The sequence below is a fragment of the Crocodylus siamensis genome, chromosome 1, assembly GCF_052110815.1.
Source record: "Crocodylus siamensis isolate JL-2025a chromosome 1, ASM5211081v1, whole genome shotgun sequence".
NCBI classification, from domain to species: Eukaryota; Metazoa; Chordata; order Crocodylia; family Crocodylidae; genus Crocodylus; species Crocodylus siamensis.
This window is the reverse complement of record NC_143395.1, coordinates 55,892,107-55,911,486: the sequence shown is the minus strand read 5'-3', so window position 1 is coordinate 55,911,486 and position 19,380 is coordinate 55,892,107. Positions and strand designations below refer to the sequence as shown.

Sequence of the window (19,380 nt, the reverse complement as noted above, 5' to 3'; positions counted from 1 at the left end):
GTTTAGATTAATTTCCTATCACTGAGACTGGGTCTAAGTGTAAGATCAACACCTAGCCAAAAAAGTTAGCTCAGGTAGCCATTTTTAATGTGATCTAATCTCTCCTTAACCTCCTTGAATATATGGACTTAGTCCATGCCTGAGGGCTGTCCTCTCAGAAGCAAACTGTCTTGCTAGAGCATATTTTCCTGTGCCTATTGTCCTTCTACTTGATATACAGTCTAGTTTCAAAGATTTTTCAGTTTCAAGGATTCTAGTAATACTTAACTATCACAAGTGAGATTATGAGTTAATTTTTTTACCTTTTCTCCTTTTGCACCAGTTAAGCCTATTTCTCCTTTCTGGCCCTATTAAGAAAACAAAAAATATTTACAATCTCATTTTCATTCTGACATCCAGAGAAAAGCACTCTGGCCCAAGCTGCTTTTTGCCTTAAATGAAGTATAAAATCTTGTCTCATAATTAAGATTTGTGATTTTGCCAGCTTTGAGTCACTTAAAATTACTGTCTTCTATTAGAGAAGGGGGCTTCTGAATCCTAAGTACTTGGACCCTACTTCATATATCCATGGAGAATTTTCTTTTTCCTCCATAGAATAAAAGTATATCCAACCAGCAAATATACATTTCACAGTTTAAAGTAGACAGATTTTTTTAATGAAATACTGTAAAAAAATTGGATATAAATTTTAACTCCTAAGCATCTAGGCTGCTATGTGATCTCCATTTTTTAATACTTTTAGTGCAACAAACTCCATCATTTTGCTAAAGAAGAACTTTTAAAACAATATTTTCTGGTGTTAGCAAAAATATTGATGATTTCCCCATGTTGGTTCAACAGACAATATGACATATAAACATATCCCAAACAATTTGCACGTCCTTTTGCCCTGTTAAAAAAACAAAAGCAAAACGGAAAAAAAATTCTCCCTTGTTTTATTATGTCCTAGCAAATAGAGAAAATCTTTATAGAATTCTAAAAAAGTATTACAGCAATTTCTCCATGCCACTGCAAACAATGTGGTTTTAGCTGTTGTTGGAGCCAGTCTCAGGAAGATATACGAGGCTCCTGCTCTCATATAAATTCCACCCCTTCTTTGAGAAAATTCTTCTGGCTGGCTGCCCTTTCAATTTCCCAGGAAAGATCCACCACTGATTTCTGCTGCAGAAACCAGGTAGAACTTTCTCTTTGGGAACAGAGAGATGGGCCAGATCAACACCATTATTACAGACAACACTATGCTCACTTACTGGTGAGTACCATAGGTTAAATACTGGTTGCAAACTGATCTCGATGGCCCAATGGCCCAGGCAAATATAACATTTTTTCTTCTATTAAAGGATATTAGGATAAACAAGATAAACGGGACTGGATAAATTAAGCAGTAACAAACTAGTTGGGTATCTTGCAATTTGTCATGCCCTGAGACCGAAAGGCTTACAATTTCTCCCTTTTGTCCTTTAAGTCCAACAGCCCCAAGGAATCCTAGTTGTCGTGAGTCACCCTGTAAACAAATGCAAATGAAATGTAATTAATAAAAATACAGTATGACATAACACTAATATATAGTTACAATAACTTTTGAAATATTGACTCATTCATTAATATGTATAAACTCTAAAATTCTACTTAACCATCAAACACAGAAGATAATAAGATACTCAGCAATATATCAAAGTAAAGGACTATAACAATGTATTCTTTACCATGCAGGAGATATTTCTATTCAATGTATGATTAACACTAGTGGAGGTGCTATGTGTATGTAGGGAGCAAAACACCTATGTTGAGGAGTGTTGCATGGCTATAATGAAAGAGATTTTGTCTTAAATCATCAGAATGAATACTATTTTTATGGTGACAGTAAACTTTTTGTGTGTACCAGAAAATATCAAAGAATTACTTCACTAACATGAAAAAGTACCACAAGAACTGTTTGTTTAGTTTAGCATGAAAACAGGGAATGGTATTAAAATAGGTAAAGCCTAAAAGTGATATAGAAATAGATGGAATTAATATTAGTGACAGTATATTTGTGATGTTTCTCAGAATAATAGATGATATTGAGGTAATTTGGCTGGAAGAGTGTACTGTATCTATTTAACCCTTTTGTACAAAGTAAATATATATTAAATATACAATGAATGACATTTGGCTTTAATTCTGTGGAGGGAAGACATGGTGCAAAAGGAGAAAAAAGGCACATTAAGAGCAAGATGGTCTACTAGAAAGACTGCTGGATTAGGAATCAGAAGACCTTAGTTTTAGTCACGGTTCTGCTAACAGCCTATTGGGTAAGTTAGCTCACTTTCTATGCCTTAGTTTACCCGTCTGTATATTGGTTTATATCCTGAAAACTTTGTGTTCAATAACCAGAGGATTTAAATAGTTATACAACCTGTGAATTTTCACTTGCCTGCTAGCTAAAGAGTATTATTGGTATTACCCTCAGAGATGGACAATGTCACTCAGCAGACTGTTGAGCGGCAACACACCATGGTGAAGGGAACAAATTGCAGGCTGTAGACAGGCTGTGATTTATACTGAGATTGCCTTGAATTGTACGTCTAGAGAAATTAAACTTTATTATGTTTTAATTTCCCATACTAAATGGGAAAGTAACAACAGGTTATTTTAGAATTAAGATAATTATTTGAAAATTGTCTAAAACAGCTTATGGACATACTTCTAGTTCCTTTTTGGTGGGCTCTGATTTTTACCTTCCAATGTTGGTAACATTGTTAAATTAAGATGAATTTTGTGGCAAGTCTAATGATGCTTGTAAGCAGGTTCTGTTTTCAAGTTGAAGTGGTATTAGAGTACATAAATTATTACATTAAAAGCCAAATTCCATGCTCACTTATATCCATGGAAACTACACAAAAGTCAGTAGAGAACTGCCAGATGTGAGTAAGAGTAAATATGCAGAAAATGGATAGAGATGAATAGCCTTCAATGGCATTACTTAGTGACCCCATAGTTTATCTTATGCCAACCACAGCATTTGTCTGATTCCTAAAAGTACCAATTTAAATAAATCATACAAATACCCCCAGAAAAGAATGGTATATGAAGGCTTCCGAAGAATGGAGGTCATTATGACCTAAAGCACAATGAAAAACTTATCCAGTGAGAACCTGTGAAATTGAGAATCTGCATAAAATGAAGGAAAATAGCATGACATCGTTTCTTATACAAAGGGGAATTTCATAATACATGGAACCTCATAGAGAATATCATCTTATATTTCTATAAGGATTTTCAACTTAAAGCACAAATTACTAACAGTAAAAATTATGTAAGGAGACTTTTTGGCACCTTCCAGGTGAAGTGGAATGCTAGCCAGCACATGCCAGACTCCGTAACAAAGTGACAAAAGAGAAATTTAGGTCAAAGATAGAAAGACAAACCCTAACCCTTAAGAACAGTTACACATCCTATGACTTTGAGATTTTTAATGTTGAAGCAGTGATGACGAGTTTTACTAAACACCCCATACCATAAACTTCATAGAACCTCTTTTATTTGCTGCAGTAGTAGGTTTGGATCAGCTCTAATGAGTCTGAAATTGTGGTTCCAAAGAGTCTGGCTATGTGGTACTGATATTCAGATTAAGCCATTCTTTTTATCATATAAAATGCTAAATCTAGCACTCACCTGCTAAGAAGATACTTGCTTATGAATAAGCCATTAAACCCTTTATAGTGGACAGCTGAAAGTAGTAGTAAGTTTGTGCACTGTAAAGGACTTGAATAATGATTAATTTCTTCAAACAAAACAGCTGGTCTATATTTTGCCAGAACAGATTAATTGGGAAACATAAGATGCCGTAAGAACTCCTGTGGCCTCACAACGGTGAGAAACATGATTCTTGGAAAAAGATGTATCTCAAATATTGAGGACCTCCACTGTTACTACTTTAGAATGACTCTTCAATAAAATAGATTTAAGAAAACCTTTGTGTTGAAGCAATAGTTTAAGTATGGGTGCTGCCAATGCAAGAACCTGCTGGCTGAGAGTGGAAAACTCCATACAGGGTCAAAGCTGCCCTTTTCATGACCTTTGGGCTTGTCAATCAAGCATGACCCAGTTTCTGTGTTACTCATGCGCAGAAACAATCAAGCCCCAATCTAACGCATGCTCAGTTTCCCTGAAACATGACATAATCTGGCTAGAACATTCTGTCGGAGGATTGATTTGATTGGTTAAAGAAATTCATATTTAAGGCTAGTGAGCCCCTCCTCTGGGGGGGAAGAAGTTCGCGTCACTGGAGACAGAAGCTGGTGTTTCCAGGGACTGTCTGGCAGTCAGGCTCTTGGGCCTACTGATCTCCTTCCCCGATTGGCACTTCGTGCTGTTAGAGCGATTGTGGTTTTGATCTCCTGGTTCCCGATTAAGTTTCACCGATTACTGACTACGATTTGGACCATCCCACTGCGACTTCACCTCAGCATTCCGGCATCCTGACCTCAGCATTACTCTTCGGCTACCCGATCGTCCACCAATTGGGACTGGCGTCACACCACAGCTTTCTACGCTTTACAGTTTTGTTTGTTCAGTTTCCCAGTTCATGAGCTGTTGACCAGCCTTGGGACTAGGTCTTCGGACCGAACCTCGTGGGCCAACAGACCCCTTTGTTGTATTTGTGATTACTGTAACTGAAGACATCGTTTTCCTAGGCACCTAAGCGTAAGTCAAATAAATTCCACCTTGTTTAAGAAACTGCTACGCTTCCCGTGCCTCAGTTCTCCATAGCCAAAAGAACCCGGCCTGTTTCCGTGCCTAACTGCCACCCCGGCCCACCGTGACACTGGGGTTTGGTTCATCCCCCCGGGACATGGCGTCACGAACAGGATACTCGGGAGGTGAACTGGAGACTGAGTGGATAAAAAACTGCCCATGGAGCAGTGGGAATCGCCAGGCAACTGAGCTGAGTGATGTGTGGGATCATCTAAACTACCACCAAGCTGTAAATCCAGCGGGGGAGACTATAAGCGGGTATCTGTCCCTCCGGGGAGATGACGGGGAAGGAAAAGCTGTCCGGCTCACCCCGGGAGCTCTGGGCTGTGTTTTAAAAGATCCTAGGGCTGTGTATCGCCCAAAGGGAGACACTGGATCTTTGTCTGTATTAAAGAAAAAAGCTCTGGCTGTGGCTAAATCCCATCCAGACCGGGAATTTGCAAAGTGCATACAGTATATGAAAAAAGGGGGTGAGGATACTCCTCCCGACGAATTTAATTGTCCGAGCCTTACATGTGGGTCAAGGGGGCATGAGCTCCTGGTTAAATTACGAGAAAATTTGGAGAAGAACGGGAGAAAAATAAAGTGGACAGGAGAAAAGTGGAAGAAAGGCTGCATAATAAACATTTTATTCAGAGAGTACGTAGCCTTATTAAGGGAGCTCACTGACACCAGGGCACAGCTCATCTCCACAACAAAAGCCGCCAGCAGAATTATAGCTGAGAGGCCATTACAACATGGCGCCGGGCATGTGGCAAGAGCGCCAGAAAGCATGCTGACACCACAGCGTCCAGCTCCACCCATACCCAGCCCATCTCACGTTAAAGCACCGCCTACGATCCCACCCACCTGGGATCCGTCCCCCACCACAGCGCCACCTGCTGAAATTACGTCGCCGCCCCCGTATGTCAGCCAGCGCCCCCTGGAAGATGCACGAGAAAACTGTGATCACATTCGCAGCTCAGAAAGAAACAATGTAGCTCAAGACTTGGAACCAGATGTGATAGGTGAAACAAGTAACCGAATGGGCAATGATAAAGGCGGGAGTACAGAAACTACTAGTGGAACCATGAAAAAGAATATGGAACCCAAAATTACATTCGCATATCCGATAGCTGTACAGAAGTATACTATGGGACCTAATGGGCAGCAGCAAACGACCACGACCACCAGGTCTAGGACAAGATCGGAAATGAATGAACTCAAAAAGGAAACTAGCATTAGAAATGAGGAGACTCCTATAGCCTGGCTGGGAAGGCTAGTGGCTGAGGCTGGGAGTGAGTTAGTAGACAGGGAAGAAGCCTTGCAACTGGTTAGGAATGCAGCCTGGAGCCGAGCAAAGGTGGTGGATCCAATCCCCATGTTAGCAAATCATTATTGGCCCATTCCTTTGCCAGCACTTGCAGTGGAGACGTTACAACGAAAAGTTCATGCATGGCATGCGGGGATAGTAAATAAAACCAGTGCCACTGCATTGATACATGAAGTTATTGGAGCATCCTACGCTCTTTGGAATCCAGCCTTTAGGCCATTAAATCTTACTCTAGATCAAGTGCAAGGGGCTTGGCCACATTGCTACGCCACTATGCCAGGGGATGTTCCGTGCTTAGCAGAAGCTATAGAAGCGGCATCAGAAATTTATGGAGGGAATTTGACCATCACCATCAGATTATTATTGAGTCCCTCCATAAATGGGCCTGTGATGCACACCCTAGGGTTATTAGATCAATTTCAGGGAGCGATGCAACCCAGACCCCAAAAGAGTGCATACCCTACTACAAGTGAAGAATACAAGATAGAACAAGTATACCCTATTGGGAGTCCCAAAAGCCTTTACCTCTGACCAGTTGAAAATAAAACTTATCAGAGGGAAGTAAATAGAAGTTCCCCACAAACAAGAATGAATCATCAACCACAAAATTCACCGCCAAAAAATCCCAGGAATTCCTCAAGCTATCCATTCTTTCAACGCACGCCACTGGAAAGAGCCATATTCGCTTTCTTGGTGGAGAAGTCAGGTCTGTCAAAGGAGCAATTGCGGTTACTCGGAGGGGAGGGACAACGGACTTTAGCCAAGACATTGGGCTTCAAGGAGAAAGGAAAGCCAAAAAACGAGTAAGTGCTGTCGGCGGGAGTCCAACGACCGGCAGCTACGCCAACTCGGTAAAACAAGACGGCAAACGGACAACGGACCCAAACGATGAAATGACCCTCGAAATGATTATGCAGAATCTGAAGAATTACAAAAAGTTGAAGGTAGAACAAGGAGTAGAGATAGATTATCAGAAGGGAGAAGAGTCAGGAGACGATGGCGTTAACGGTATGGAAAAAGAGGGATCACGGGTTTTAAGAGAAGAAGTTGATGTGGCGATAAATCACTCGGAAAATTTCAGTGATGACCCACAGCCGTATTCAGTGGTAAAGATTCGAGATCCGGAGGAACCAACTAAATTAGTCCCCACAAAATTTTTGTTAGACACAGGGGCACAGGTAAATGTAATAAGAGCAACGATTCCACATATTAGGACGAGTCGGATAATGCGAGTGCAAGGGTTGAACACGGCCACCCTAATGAATAGGGTAAAGATCTTGGTAAAAGGATACAAGAAGAGTTTAGGTGCAGTATTAGGGAGCATGAATATCTTGGGAGTCCCCAGAATAAAGATGTTGAACTTAAAGGGAAAAGTGATGGAGGCATTACCCAAAAACATTATTGCAACTCACAAAAGACATAAACCCAAGTTGAAGATCCTTTCTTCCTGGAGGTATAACCCTATTCCCACAAAGGACAAGCTTAGGGAGCCGTTGGAAAAAGTACTGAAACACTTGGAAGATCAAGGGTCTATTACCACTATCTCAGCAAGCACAAGATTATCCCCAGGTTGGGGCATAGCAAAACCAGGAAAGCCATCTGAAGTCAGGTTAGTCGTGGACTACAGGAAGGTGAATAAACGTTGTACCGAACTGACGCAACCCACTTCATGCAACTTGGTTCAAAGTTTGAGAGAGATGGCCAAATACCAGGCAGAGAAATGGCTGGGAACTACTTTAGATCTGAAGGACATGTTTTTTTCAATTCCCATCCAGGATGACAACGGAGTGCTAAATATGTGTGTGGGAGGTCGAATGTTCCGATGGAATGTATGCCCCCAGGGATATCGGAACGCTCCAGTGTTGGCCACCACTGCAATGAACTATAGCCTTGAAAAGTTCCGCCACGATAACCTGGATAGTAAACAGGTGGAGATGTGGAGCTACATTGATGATGTGGCCATAATGGGTAGAAAAGAAGGAACAGTCAGGAAGGTCACTCAAGATCTGGTAGAGCACCTCTCAAAAGATGGGTGGTCGATAAATTTAAGGAAGTTGAAATTAGATCCAACCCCCGAAATTGAATTCTTAGGAACGCTATTCAAAGAGGAAAGACGGTATGGAGTGTCTCATGGGGAAAAAAGACGTTACTAGTTTGTTAAAGAATAAAATCCCCAAAACAAAGGCTGAATTCCAGTCCATATTAGGGAAATTAAATTGGCTGAGACACTACATCTTACCTGAACACTTGCCAGTATTATCAAGAATCTAGCAACAGCTCAGGGACAAATCAAGAAGAAGAGCACCGTGGACGGGAAGAGACACAAAAGCTTTGGAGAAACTATTAAATGCCATTGAAAAGACTTCTCTGAATGCTATGAATTTTTCAACTCTCATGATAGTAACTGTAGGATTCTCAGATGAGCACCTATTCTCCACCGTAAAGGACTCTAATGGGAATCTAATATATACTGCACATAAGACAATTCATTCCCCCCAACATTGATACGGGACTATTGGTAAAATTTTGCTGGCCGCTTAATTAGTGGAACCATTATCAGTAGGACACGGGAAATTTCAAGCGGTAGGAGCCACTCTACTCCCACGTTTGCTCCACGATCGACCGGACCCATGTTTCCAAGGGGATTTATCCACTTGGAGTACTCTAGTGCTAAACCATTTATATCAATGGCACCATTGGAAACATGCGGATATAACACCTCTAGAACCGACAAAACCTGAAGAAAAAGTCATTTTATACGGAACTATAGAACCCGTTTGGATGGCTTCGGACAGTATCACCCGAGAGGGAGGAAGATATGGGTATCATTGTAACCCCTGCCAAATACATCAGGTCTACCCGGGATGCGAATCAGCCCAGTGAAATGACCCTTGGAAACCGAAATTCCAACCTTCGGAACTCGAGTTACAACACGAGGTCCTCAGTTCTTGCATTGACAGCAAGGGGGCATGTTGAAGCAATAGTGTAACTGAAGACATCGTTTTCCTACGCACCTAAGCGTAAGTCAAATAAATTCCACCTTGTTTAAGAAACCGCTACGCTTCCCGTGCCTCAGTTCTCCATAGCCAAAAGAACCCGGCCTGTTTCCGTGCCTAACTGCCACCCTGGCCCACCGTGACACTGGGGTTTGGTTCATCCCCCCGGGACACTTTGGAATTCAAAAAAATCAAATTGTCCAGAAATAGTTACAAGAGACAAAACTGTAGCTATAAAAATTACTAAGACTGATACTAACAGGAGTTAACTTATGGCAAAGAAAGGAAATTAGTAAAGTGATAAGGAAGTAGAGGTTAATTACACACATATTTATCAAACGTGCATGGGAAGGTGACAAACAAAGCACAAGAATACAGGATTTGTTTAGGTCCCAATGAAGTCAATAGAATTGCCTTGAATTGTGACCTATGTCCAAAAGACATGTATTGACCATCCGGTTTGATTATTGAAACAAATGACCGAAGCACTGAAAAAATGAGCTGCATTGTACATTTTCCTATACACTGGTTCCCAAAGGGTGGCTTGTAAAGAATATATACATAGCCCCAAAGAGACTTCAATGGTAGCCATCATTGCTGTATCTATTGAACATAAAGGATGGATCCAGACGTGCATGCATGTGTGGTTTGTGGCACCACAAACCTCTTTGCAGTGCTACAAACCATATTCCCGGCATGCTAAAATGTGCCCTGTGCTGCAAAATTGCAGTGTGGGGGCAAAGTTCACTACCAAGAAGTCCCAGTAGGAAAAAAACCAATGCAGGAGCATGCATCAACAGACACAGAGGCTCAGTATATCTGGGAGACACTGGCTGCTGGCCAGAATGTCTCCCGTCTTCTAGTTCTGCCCTGGCTTCTCCAGCACACCAGGAGCCGGGAGGAATGGGGAAACAGCAGTTTCTCCGAAGCAGGGCATTTACCTTGCACCAAAGCCCATATGCAGGGGTGTGCATAGCAGCAAAAAGTAGTAGCACAAATCTGTGTCACTACTTTTTTTGCTGCTGCAAGCACATGCTCCTGCATGTGGGGATGAGCCCAAATATATTATATTTCTGATTAATTTTGTTATGTTGTGCCATTTTGTTTTGTTATGCAGCTTTCAGCATGACACCTTGATCATACAGTCTGATTTGCATAGCATGTCAGAAACATGATAATAAGTCTGCATTTTATCCTTGAAAATACGTGAAGAAATACTATATATACCAAGGCTGAGATAGTCAATATTCATTAGGGTTTAAAAGAAGATGCTTCCTTAAAAGCCTGTAGTAGTTATAAACTTGAGTTTGTAACTTTTCACTTTACTCTTATGATCGTGACAGGTCAGATTAAGACAAAAAGAACTTTAAACCAAGGATGAAAGGGAAATAAATAAGATATCGATGGGGAAGGTAAACCTTTACATTTTCTATATCCTTCATTTCTGTAATTTCTTATCTGTTGCCAAAAATGAGGACTCAGGTAGCAAAAAAATCAGATTTTTTAATTTCAATTGGCAAAAAATGGGTTAAAGTTTCTTAGCTGAAAGTAATGATTAAAAATATCAAAGCTGTTTCTCCTCACTCTGTGAAAAATGTATGAGTAGAGAAGAAAAACTAGCAATCATGCATTCTTTCTTCCTGCTCTCTCCTCTTCCCCTGTTTTCTGGGAAATATCTTTATGTAAAAGCAAGAGATTCCCCATTTTTGGTTAACAGGCTTTATTGATTTTTTTTTCTTTTATAGTTATTAATGACCATTCAGTAAGATGTTTATTAGAGCAGAGGTAGCAGAGGTTCCCAAACTTTTTCTTACTGCATACCCTCTTCCAGATTTACCAGCTGCGCACATACCCGACTAGCATACATTTTATATTTTAACCCCTTATATGCCAAATATGAAAGAAAAACAACCAAACCTGATTTGGGTTTCTTTTACATAAGATAAAGCTCAAATTGTCAAAAAAAAGAAAGAAATTATGATTTGTCCAAATACTAAATACATTTCAATATACAAACCCTCATTTTCATGCATAAATTAGCCACACAAACAATTAAGTGAATGAATACTATGTGTGTTGTGTATCCAACCATTCAACTTAAAGAGTATATATGTGTGTGTATATTTTTTCTGAAACTTTGGTTCTGAAAATTTGGTTCTGAATTATGAAATTGAATTGCTACAATTAATTATATGCAAAAGAATACATTTCTATTAATTGAGAATGCTCTTACAAAGAATAAGTGTAACTTTGTGGCAGGAGTTAATTTTACAGTATCATCCAGGTTTATATCCCAATGAAAATTCCTGAAAACTCAAACTCCACTGCCAGGGTTTATTATATAAATAAAATCAAAAGGGACGGAGCCTAGACCCTTCTGATACCCTTCTGTGTCTCTGGTGTTGCTGGCTCAGCTGGCAGCATTCTCTCTCTCTCTAACATACACACACATACATACACACAGATGGATTCCAATTAAAGTTTCATACCTCATAATGGCTGTTCAAGGAATCTGGAATTCCAGGTAACCCAGGAGGACCCTATATTGAAACAAAACATCAAGGAATAATTTTCATTTACAGACTATTTGGGCTAGTTATATCAGTGTTAAAATTGTGCCACACTTTTAAAAGTTTCACAGTTGTAATTTGATTATTTAATATAATGACATTACATCTATCTATATCTATATATTTTATAGATAGATAGCTAGATAGATAAGCAGTCTGGCAGAGCTGGACAGAGATAATAGATATATCTGTTTTAATCTGAGTCAGCTCTATTACATGAGGAATCTGTTTAGTTGTTATTGCGATGCCTCAGGTCTTTTATCCACAGAATTAAAAGTGAAAACATACATGTTCTGAAGCAGAAGCAATTATTGAGGGGGTTGGGACAATAGTTTGATCTATGAATCTGATCTCAGAGTTGTCTGTTTCCATGTGAAGTGTTTTGTTTCCATTTGAAGAACATTAAAAGGACTAATGTTCAATTTCGATCAATAATAAATACAATTAGAACTTATATAGGCACCCAAAGATTTGTAATAATGTGTAATAATAAAAGGTATAATGTGCAGAACCTATAGGACAAAGGAAGCTATAAATAAAACCATGTCAAGATCTGTTCCACCAAGAACAAAATATGTTTGGCCAAATCCTGTCCATGCAACTCAACTGGAGTAGCTCTCCATTAGCTATATCAGGGCAGAACATAGGTTGCTGCAAATAAGAAATGGAGAAATGTTAAAAATAATATTGTTTGCATCTTACACAGGAAATTTCATATCCTATATGATAGTCTGTCTTGATGGTTGTGAGAAATAGTTATCTAAATTAATAAAAGAAACATGTACTTGGATCTGGGCAAGCTATTTCTCTTACTTTGGCAATTTACTCCTTTCTGACCCTGGGGTTGCCTGAGGCCAGTTCAGTCTCTGGCACATATTATAACAGCCCAGCCCTTTTGTTGGATTAGGGAGGCTGGGAGAAGCTGTCATACAGCCAGCTTTTCTGGCTGAACAGCACCTGAAGATTGTAGGTGCAATATGAATCCCTTTCAGTTTTGGATTAGAAAAATACAGTGTTATGGATTGGGATCATATGGCTTAAGTACCACAGAACCACAGTGTCACTTCATTCATTCTTATTTATGAGGTATATTCTGTGCAAAGCAGAATTGGGGCACAGCTATAGCTAGATGGGAACTCCCAGTGAGTTCAAGCATGGTAAGAATTGGTGTAACTATTTTAGTGAGTACCATTCTTTCTTCAGATCAGTACTGAACTGATACTCCAACATGAATGGATCCAATCTTTTGAAAAGGGGGTGGGGGTGCAGAATGTGTGGCACAACTTTACATATAACATGACACATTTTTCTCTAGTTAAAGAGAACCTAGAAACTGTATGAGGGGGATAAGACTATATTATTCAATCTAAGTTCAGAGTAAAAATAAATATAAGTATAGGAATGTGCACTAATTTGCTCAGTTATGAAGTATAAAGTTTAAAAAAATAAACCACAACAAACTAGGTAAAAAAAATTGTCAAAAGATTTTGTGTCATTAGTTATATAGTCATTATAGTTAAATGTACATCTCTTATTCAGATTCACAAAACAAAATCTAGCCTTCTTGAGTGTCTTCACAGTGCCTTCAATACTTGACTCAGCCATTTCTACTCCCGAATTAATATTGCCACACTTTAGTTAAGGTTTATAAAAAGCTAAAAAGTCTGCTGGGCTGTGAAATAGAAGAGAGACAATACCAGGAATGGCTAACAGACAGCAAGAATTGTGGCATAAAAGAAAGTTTGAAAACTGGTATATAAAGATAATTAAAAAGGATATATGGGTCATTAACACCTCTGGAATGCAGAGAAATTAGTGGGAATCAGGGAGATGATAATCAGTCATGAAGTCAATTGTTTCTTTTAGCACTTCCAGAATAGAAATGCTGCTGCCAGGCAGTTGATTTTAAAGGTTGGTAGGACCACTAATCAAAAACAGGGTGCAATTACATCACTGGACCTGCCTGGATCCACCTTTTGACTCGAGTTGAGTGTTGGGCAATATCATCCTTTCGCAGGTGTAGTCTTTTGCATGAACTATCATGACCATTAAATGTCTCTCAGTAAGTTTTGAGCAGAGAGAGGTAATCAGCTTGCAGGGTAGGGATACACCTTATAAACTGACTGAATCAGAGACACATATACTTTTGTGATCAACAGCTCACTTCATCAGACGCTATGAAAGGACATGCAGAGAGCAGGCTATCAAACAGAGAAAAAGTAATCTGTTCAGTAATCTAAACAGAAAAGACAGGGAAGGAATGGAGGTTGCGGGTGAGGGGAGTAGTGCTGAAAGAAGCAAACAAGTAATAAGTCTGTATGGACATAAGGGTCAAAAAGGCTCAGCCAGGTAATGGGAACAGAATACATAAACCCCTGCTTTTCTGGCTAAAACTTAGACTATCTAAATAGTTCCACTACAATTTTGACTGGATAAGCTATTTCATTTTCTGTCCTAAAAGGTGGCCTAGCACTGGTGTGATAAGGGTGTAGTGGCATACTGGTTAAGAAGAAGGTAACAGGGCTAACCACCTCTCTGATGGTGACTTCAGGAGTCTTGATCCATACTTGTGCCAAAGGCCAACACAAACCAACCCTGCTGTACATAAGTACCTACATAGTTTGAGCTGGGGAGTAGAGGTGATTGGATCTGAACAATTAACCTAACTGCTTTTTACTATGCTTTTGGTTATGGTACTTTCCTAGCACAAAGCTACTCCAATGGGTCTTGTAGGACAAGAAGACCAGGACTTGAGTATTACTGTGCTCACTTAAGTAGCTGCTGCATGTCACCTGGGAAGTAAGTACTGTATTCACTTGAATATAAAGCAAACCTGAATATAAGATGACTCTGCATATATTAGATTCTATATATGAAAAAATTATAAATTTGTTACAATATTCTAGGTATAGAATTCAATTATTGGAGGTTTGCCATGAATTTGTCCCTCTCCCACAGCTACGTCAAGGCAAATAAATCTGAGGACTTAGCTAGCCCCCTTGCCTTCCCAATCCCTGCAGCCCCTACACCCCTTCACCCTTACTGCCAAACCCTGTTCTCCCTGAGCACATGGAAGTGAAGGGCAAATCTGAAAACACTGAGTGTGAAATAAATATGCCTATAGTAATTTAGCTCATCCAGAATAGGTGTATTTTACCTTTTTGGAAACCGCTGCAAGTTTCAGTACAGGTATTCCCTTAATATGCATTTAAGCAGCACTTTTGTACCTACTTATATATAGTACAAACTATGCATGATATTAGTTCAAAGCCAAAAGCCTCATGATTTACCATATAGTTCATTAGACTGGGCCCCACGGAGTCAAGAGCATTTCAAGCCATGGCCCATAGATCAGCACTGCTCAATATGTGTGTGTACTCCAGATACCCCACACAAAGCAGCCATGTGTTCATTAGCCCTACATTCCTGACTAGAATCAGATGTTCTTATCATGAGTCCTGGGATCCTCCAAAAATGTATATGCAGATGAGGTGTAGGTCAACCTGATCTGCCTCCACCTCATGGATGGAGGGGCCACACTGATCATACATGACAGGCTGAGGCAGGGGGCAACAGGGGGATTCTGAGTGAACTGTTTAGGGTCCTGTTTGATGATGTTTGCCAGATATTTAAGGCTGGTGAAGAAACAAGCATCTTTGGAAATGGAAAAGGCACAGCTCACCTGTGGGAGTGAACAGGAGGTAAAAATGTATTAAATGTAGTGGCTCACCATGACTTGAAAAAGAGTCTGCACTATGTGGGACAGAGCATGATGGACCCTTCTATATATCTTATTCAGATTCACTGCACTAACCTATCCTGTGGTAGGTGCCCAATCTTGGCTATGTGTTTCATAGTCAGGCTCGGTGCTAGCTGCATTTAATCAACTTTATAGTTGGCTTCCATTACTGAGCACATGCTTCTTTTGGCAGTTGTTTAATGATAGAGAATGTATTTCATGAGCTTTCCTTGTACGTGAATGTAAGATGAGGAGCTTTTTTCCTCATATTGATTGGGGTAAATATGATATTTTTCAGTGGTAGAAAAAATGTTCTCTCTCAAATATCTTTTCTATATAAACACTTTGTTAAAGTCTACAGGAACTGTCATGATTTTATAGAATGAAAATATCAATATAGTGTGAAAGAGTGAAACATTTTTTTAAAGACTTCAAAGCATGAACATATGGAAAATATAAACTCTGATCATTGTTACAAGAATTCTTAACCTTACAGTCATCTGCAAAAAATTAGTAGCCAGAATCACCCTCCCTGCTGGAGAATAGGGAATCAGATAGTCTTAGAATTCTACAGCTTTTAACTAGGTTAGTAGATAAGAGTTAAGGTTTTCAGATCAAGAGCAGTGACAAATTCAAAAGCAATGAAACGTTAAAAGACTCTAAGAATATTTCAGTAAACTCAGAAAAGTTATCAGCTCTTGATCCCATTAGTAAGACCAGACTAAGGAAGCTTCCAACTTTTAGAATGCTGGGAGACATCCAGAATTTGTTTTGTGGAAGACTTCCAGGCCCAGACAACTTGAAAGACTGAATTGAGATTATAAATATGTATGTCTTTATAAGTATAGAGCCAAATATCCAATAGATTTATTTTTCTGAGAAAAAAAGAAATGCTGAATGAGCCCAACTGTACAATTGGAGAGTAGCTACTAGAAAAAAGTAAATACTTCAGGAAAAAAGACACGTCTAAGGAGTGATTTGGCTACAACTATACACCATGGCCATACCACAGATGACATTCTTGATATCTCTGACAATTCCACATATATTAATATGTATAAAAGATGCTACCAGTAAACTTGATGTGACATGAGATCTTTGTTATGTGATACTTTTGTATTGTGGTACCAATTGTAGAGGACATGAAGAGGTAGTGATGGATTTGTGGCAGCACTTTGCTGTAACTTCTGAGAAAATGATAGCTCTCAGGAGTAATGGAGCTCCAACTAAGATTGGAAAGACAAATGATACTGTTATCCTGCTGAAATAGAAAACCAGAACTGATACTGAAAAATAATTCTTCTCATGGTGATATCTACCATTTCATATTGCTTTTCTATCAACTAGTTCTATGTGCAGAATATGAAATTATGATAATGATATAATAAGCATATTCTCTGGGGTAGGAAGTTACTAGTAACATTACCTGAGCATGAGACTTCCTTTCACCCCATCATATAAGGAGATGCAACTTCAAAGTTCACGAGTTCATGAGTATTTGGAGAGAAGTGACAAGACTTTCATTCATCCAATTATTTTGAGTCATTTCTCCTAGTACAATTCATTTTTTCCTTCATTAAGAGAAAACAGGATCATAGTATTCAACCCATGTCTGAGGGAGTAGGTGGTTTTATAACAAGAGAACTGCACTTCTTTTTTCTCAACCTGGGAAATAAAAGCATTACTTCTATGACACGTGTTCTACTTGTAAGAGTTAAGAGCCCCAGGACAGGTTTGGCACTGCGTTTCTTAATATAATTTCCTTATACTACACACTGAGTCAGCTGGCTAGTTTGACTAATTGTTATTAATGTCTAAGAATTACCACAATGTAAAGCAATTGTATAAAGAATGTTACACTAGTTTCATGATTCTGTTTTGCATGTTGAAGTCAGACTGCTATCCTGAGGATGCACATCCAGAGGGTTGCATCATTTGGCTCCTATATAATCATGTTTTGAAGTGTTTTGACACAGCATTTAAATGAAGTAAATCTGAACCGGCAAGGGAGCATGATTTACATTCTGACACCAGTGTTTTCCTGCAAGCTCCATCTGTTCCATAAGAGTGCATGGAATGGCAAACACAAAGTTTTCCCACATATGTAGAATATCATTCTACAACATCCTGATGGGGTTCCTAATAACCAATTCTTCTCCGAGGTACCATGCTTTAAAAATGAGAAACAGGCCTATGTTTTCAAGTAATCAAATAAAATGTTAGTTCCCAGGGGGAAAACATTTCCCTCTGTTGAAAGCAAATGAACGGCAGAGAGGCATTCAAGGGTGTAAGTCCTTTCTAAACTCCCCATGGAGTTTGTGGAGATAAAAAACTAAGAAGATGGTAAAGACAAATGAAAGTCAAATAGGCAGAAGTTATTTAAAAAATGATGCGCTAGATAATAAAATCTGGCAGAACATCATTATACCATCACAGAACAACCCAGGTGTGTTCTGAGACATAAAGCTGAAGGCCAAATGCCCCCAGACACTAAATTAACATAATTAAGAAATGCATACTCCATGTGGCTTACTAAGATTGTACTGTTAGAAAGACATTGGTACTTAAGCATTAACATCAAAGGGTTAGAGAGTGCTTAGTCATTCACTGAGGGAGCGAAGGCTTAGGACTGGGGAAAGACAATGGAGCAACAAAACTTTTCTTATATATGTGACCATAAACAGGGACTTGGCATGATCTAAGCCCTTGTATTTTACACATAAAATGACTGGGCACTCTAGCACACACAATGACCTTAGAAACTCTGTAGAAGATGAGGAAGGCAACTAGAAAGCTATCACCTAATCTACAAAGCTGGATCACTGAATCCCAGAAAAGGCATAATGGATGTTATTGTCTTGTATACTCCAGGAAACCTCAGGCCTATCTCATCCTCCCTTCTTTGTCTCCAGCATGGTGGAAAAAAGCCACCATTTGGTTTATTGCTTGTATTTTGGAAATAAAGTGTTTACAAGGAAAAGATAAAATAATTTTAGTACTGGCCTTTTTTTCATTAAAAAAGATACCTGACACATGGAAGATATCACACTTTAGCCAATGAAATCTTCATATTTTCCCAAGCAGGAAGCAACTGTGACCACCTGAGACCTGAGATCCTGCTCCTGACTTTGTTTCAAGGTAATAACTTCATCATCACAGATCCTCACAGGAGGTGAGCGAATCCATACCAGTTATGAACTGACCGCCCAGAGGAGTTTTCCATCTACTGACTCCTCTGTGAAATCCTATGAAATATGAACTTTCTTTTCTACTCAGGAGAACTTTTACAATCTTTTATCCAGTGCCTGATGAAGGGTGTTTGTGCCTGAAAGCTTTCAATTAAAGAATTTTTTTTTTGCAAAAATCTTGTTAGTTTAATAAAAGATATCATCTCTACTATGTGTTCTGATTGCGATTTCTTTTCCAAGGCTTTCACAAGGAAAACTACTGCACTTGAACTATAGTACATCAAATCCAGAAAGGATTTCATTGTTGTATCTGCCACCAACTCTGACCTCTCAGTTATTGCCTTATATGTACATTTTTCATATTATGACAAAATGGAATGCCTTTGTCTCATAAAACTACTTAGCCCTTTAAAGCAGAATATTTTTGTGAATAAAATTCTGGAGTGGGATGCAGGAAATTTGGAAAGTATTCCTGACTTTGCCACAGAGTTGCTTTGTTACCTTACAAAAGCTGTTTGATATCTCTGTGTAAATTTCTCCAACTGTAAAAGAAAAAGAATAACTTCCCTATTTTTGTACATTTTATCATTGCACCATTCTTGTAAAATATCTGAGGTGCTTAGTTACTATAAAGGTGTAACACACATGGAAAATTATAGAAAAACCCATAAAGAAAAGTTGCATTTGACAGCAGAAACATCCCTTCTCTAGACTGTCTCACCTCAAGAACTGTCTTTATTGTCCTTTCATATTACCCCTCTATGCTGACACACTGTATAATTCTTTCCAAAGTATTACAAAGCTATCTCACAAGTAAATTTTATTCTCCCTTCTG

General features: G+C 39.1%; 1 protein-coding gene across 2 annotated transcripts in view; it reads right to left on the bottom strand.

Annotated features, from left to right (window-relative positions):
- COL19A1 (collagen type XIX alpha 1 chain) overlaps positions 1–19,380 on the bottom strand; it is a 424,680-nt gene that overhangs the window by 140,014 nt on the left and 265,286 nt on the right. For both annotated transcript variants that reach the window (XM_090034633.1, XM_090034628.1), the window contains exons 18-20: positions 11,538–11,588; positions 1,442–1,504; positions 303–347 (exon numbers count right to left, since the gene is read on the bottom strand). In XM_090034633.1, the coding sequence (XP_089890759.1) occupies positions 303–347; positions 1,442–1,504; positions 11,538–11,588 (159 nt within the window). The remainder of the gene's footprint in view (positions 1–302; positions 348–1,441; positions 1,505–11,537; positions 11,589–19,380) is intronic.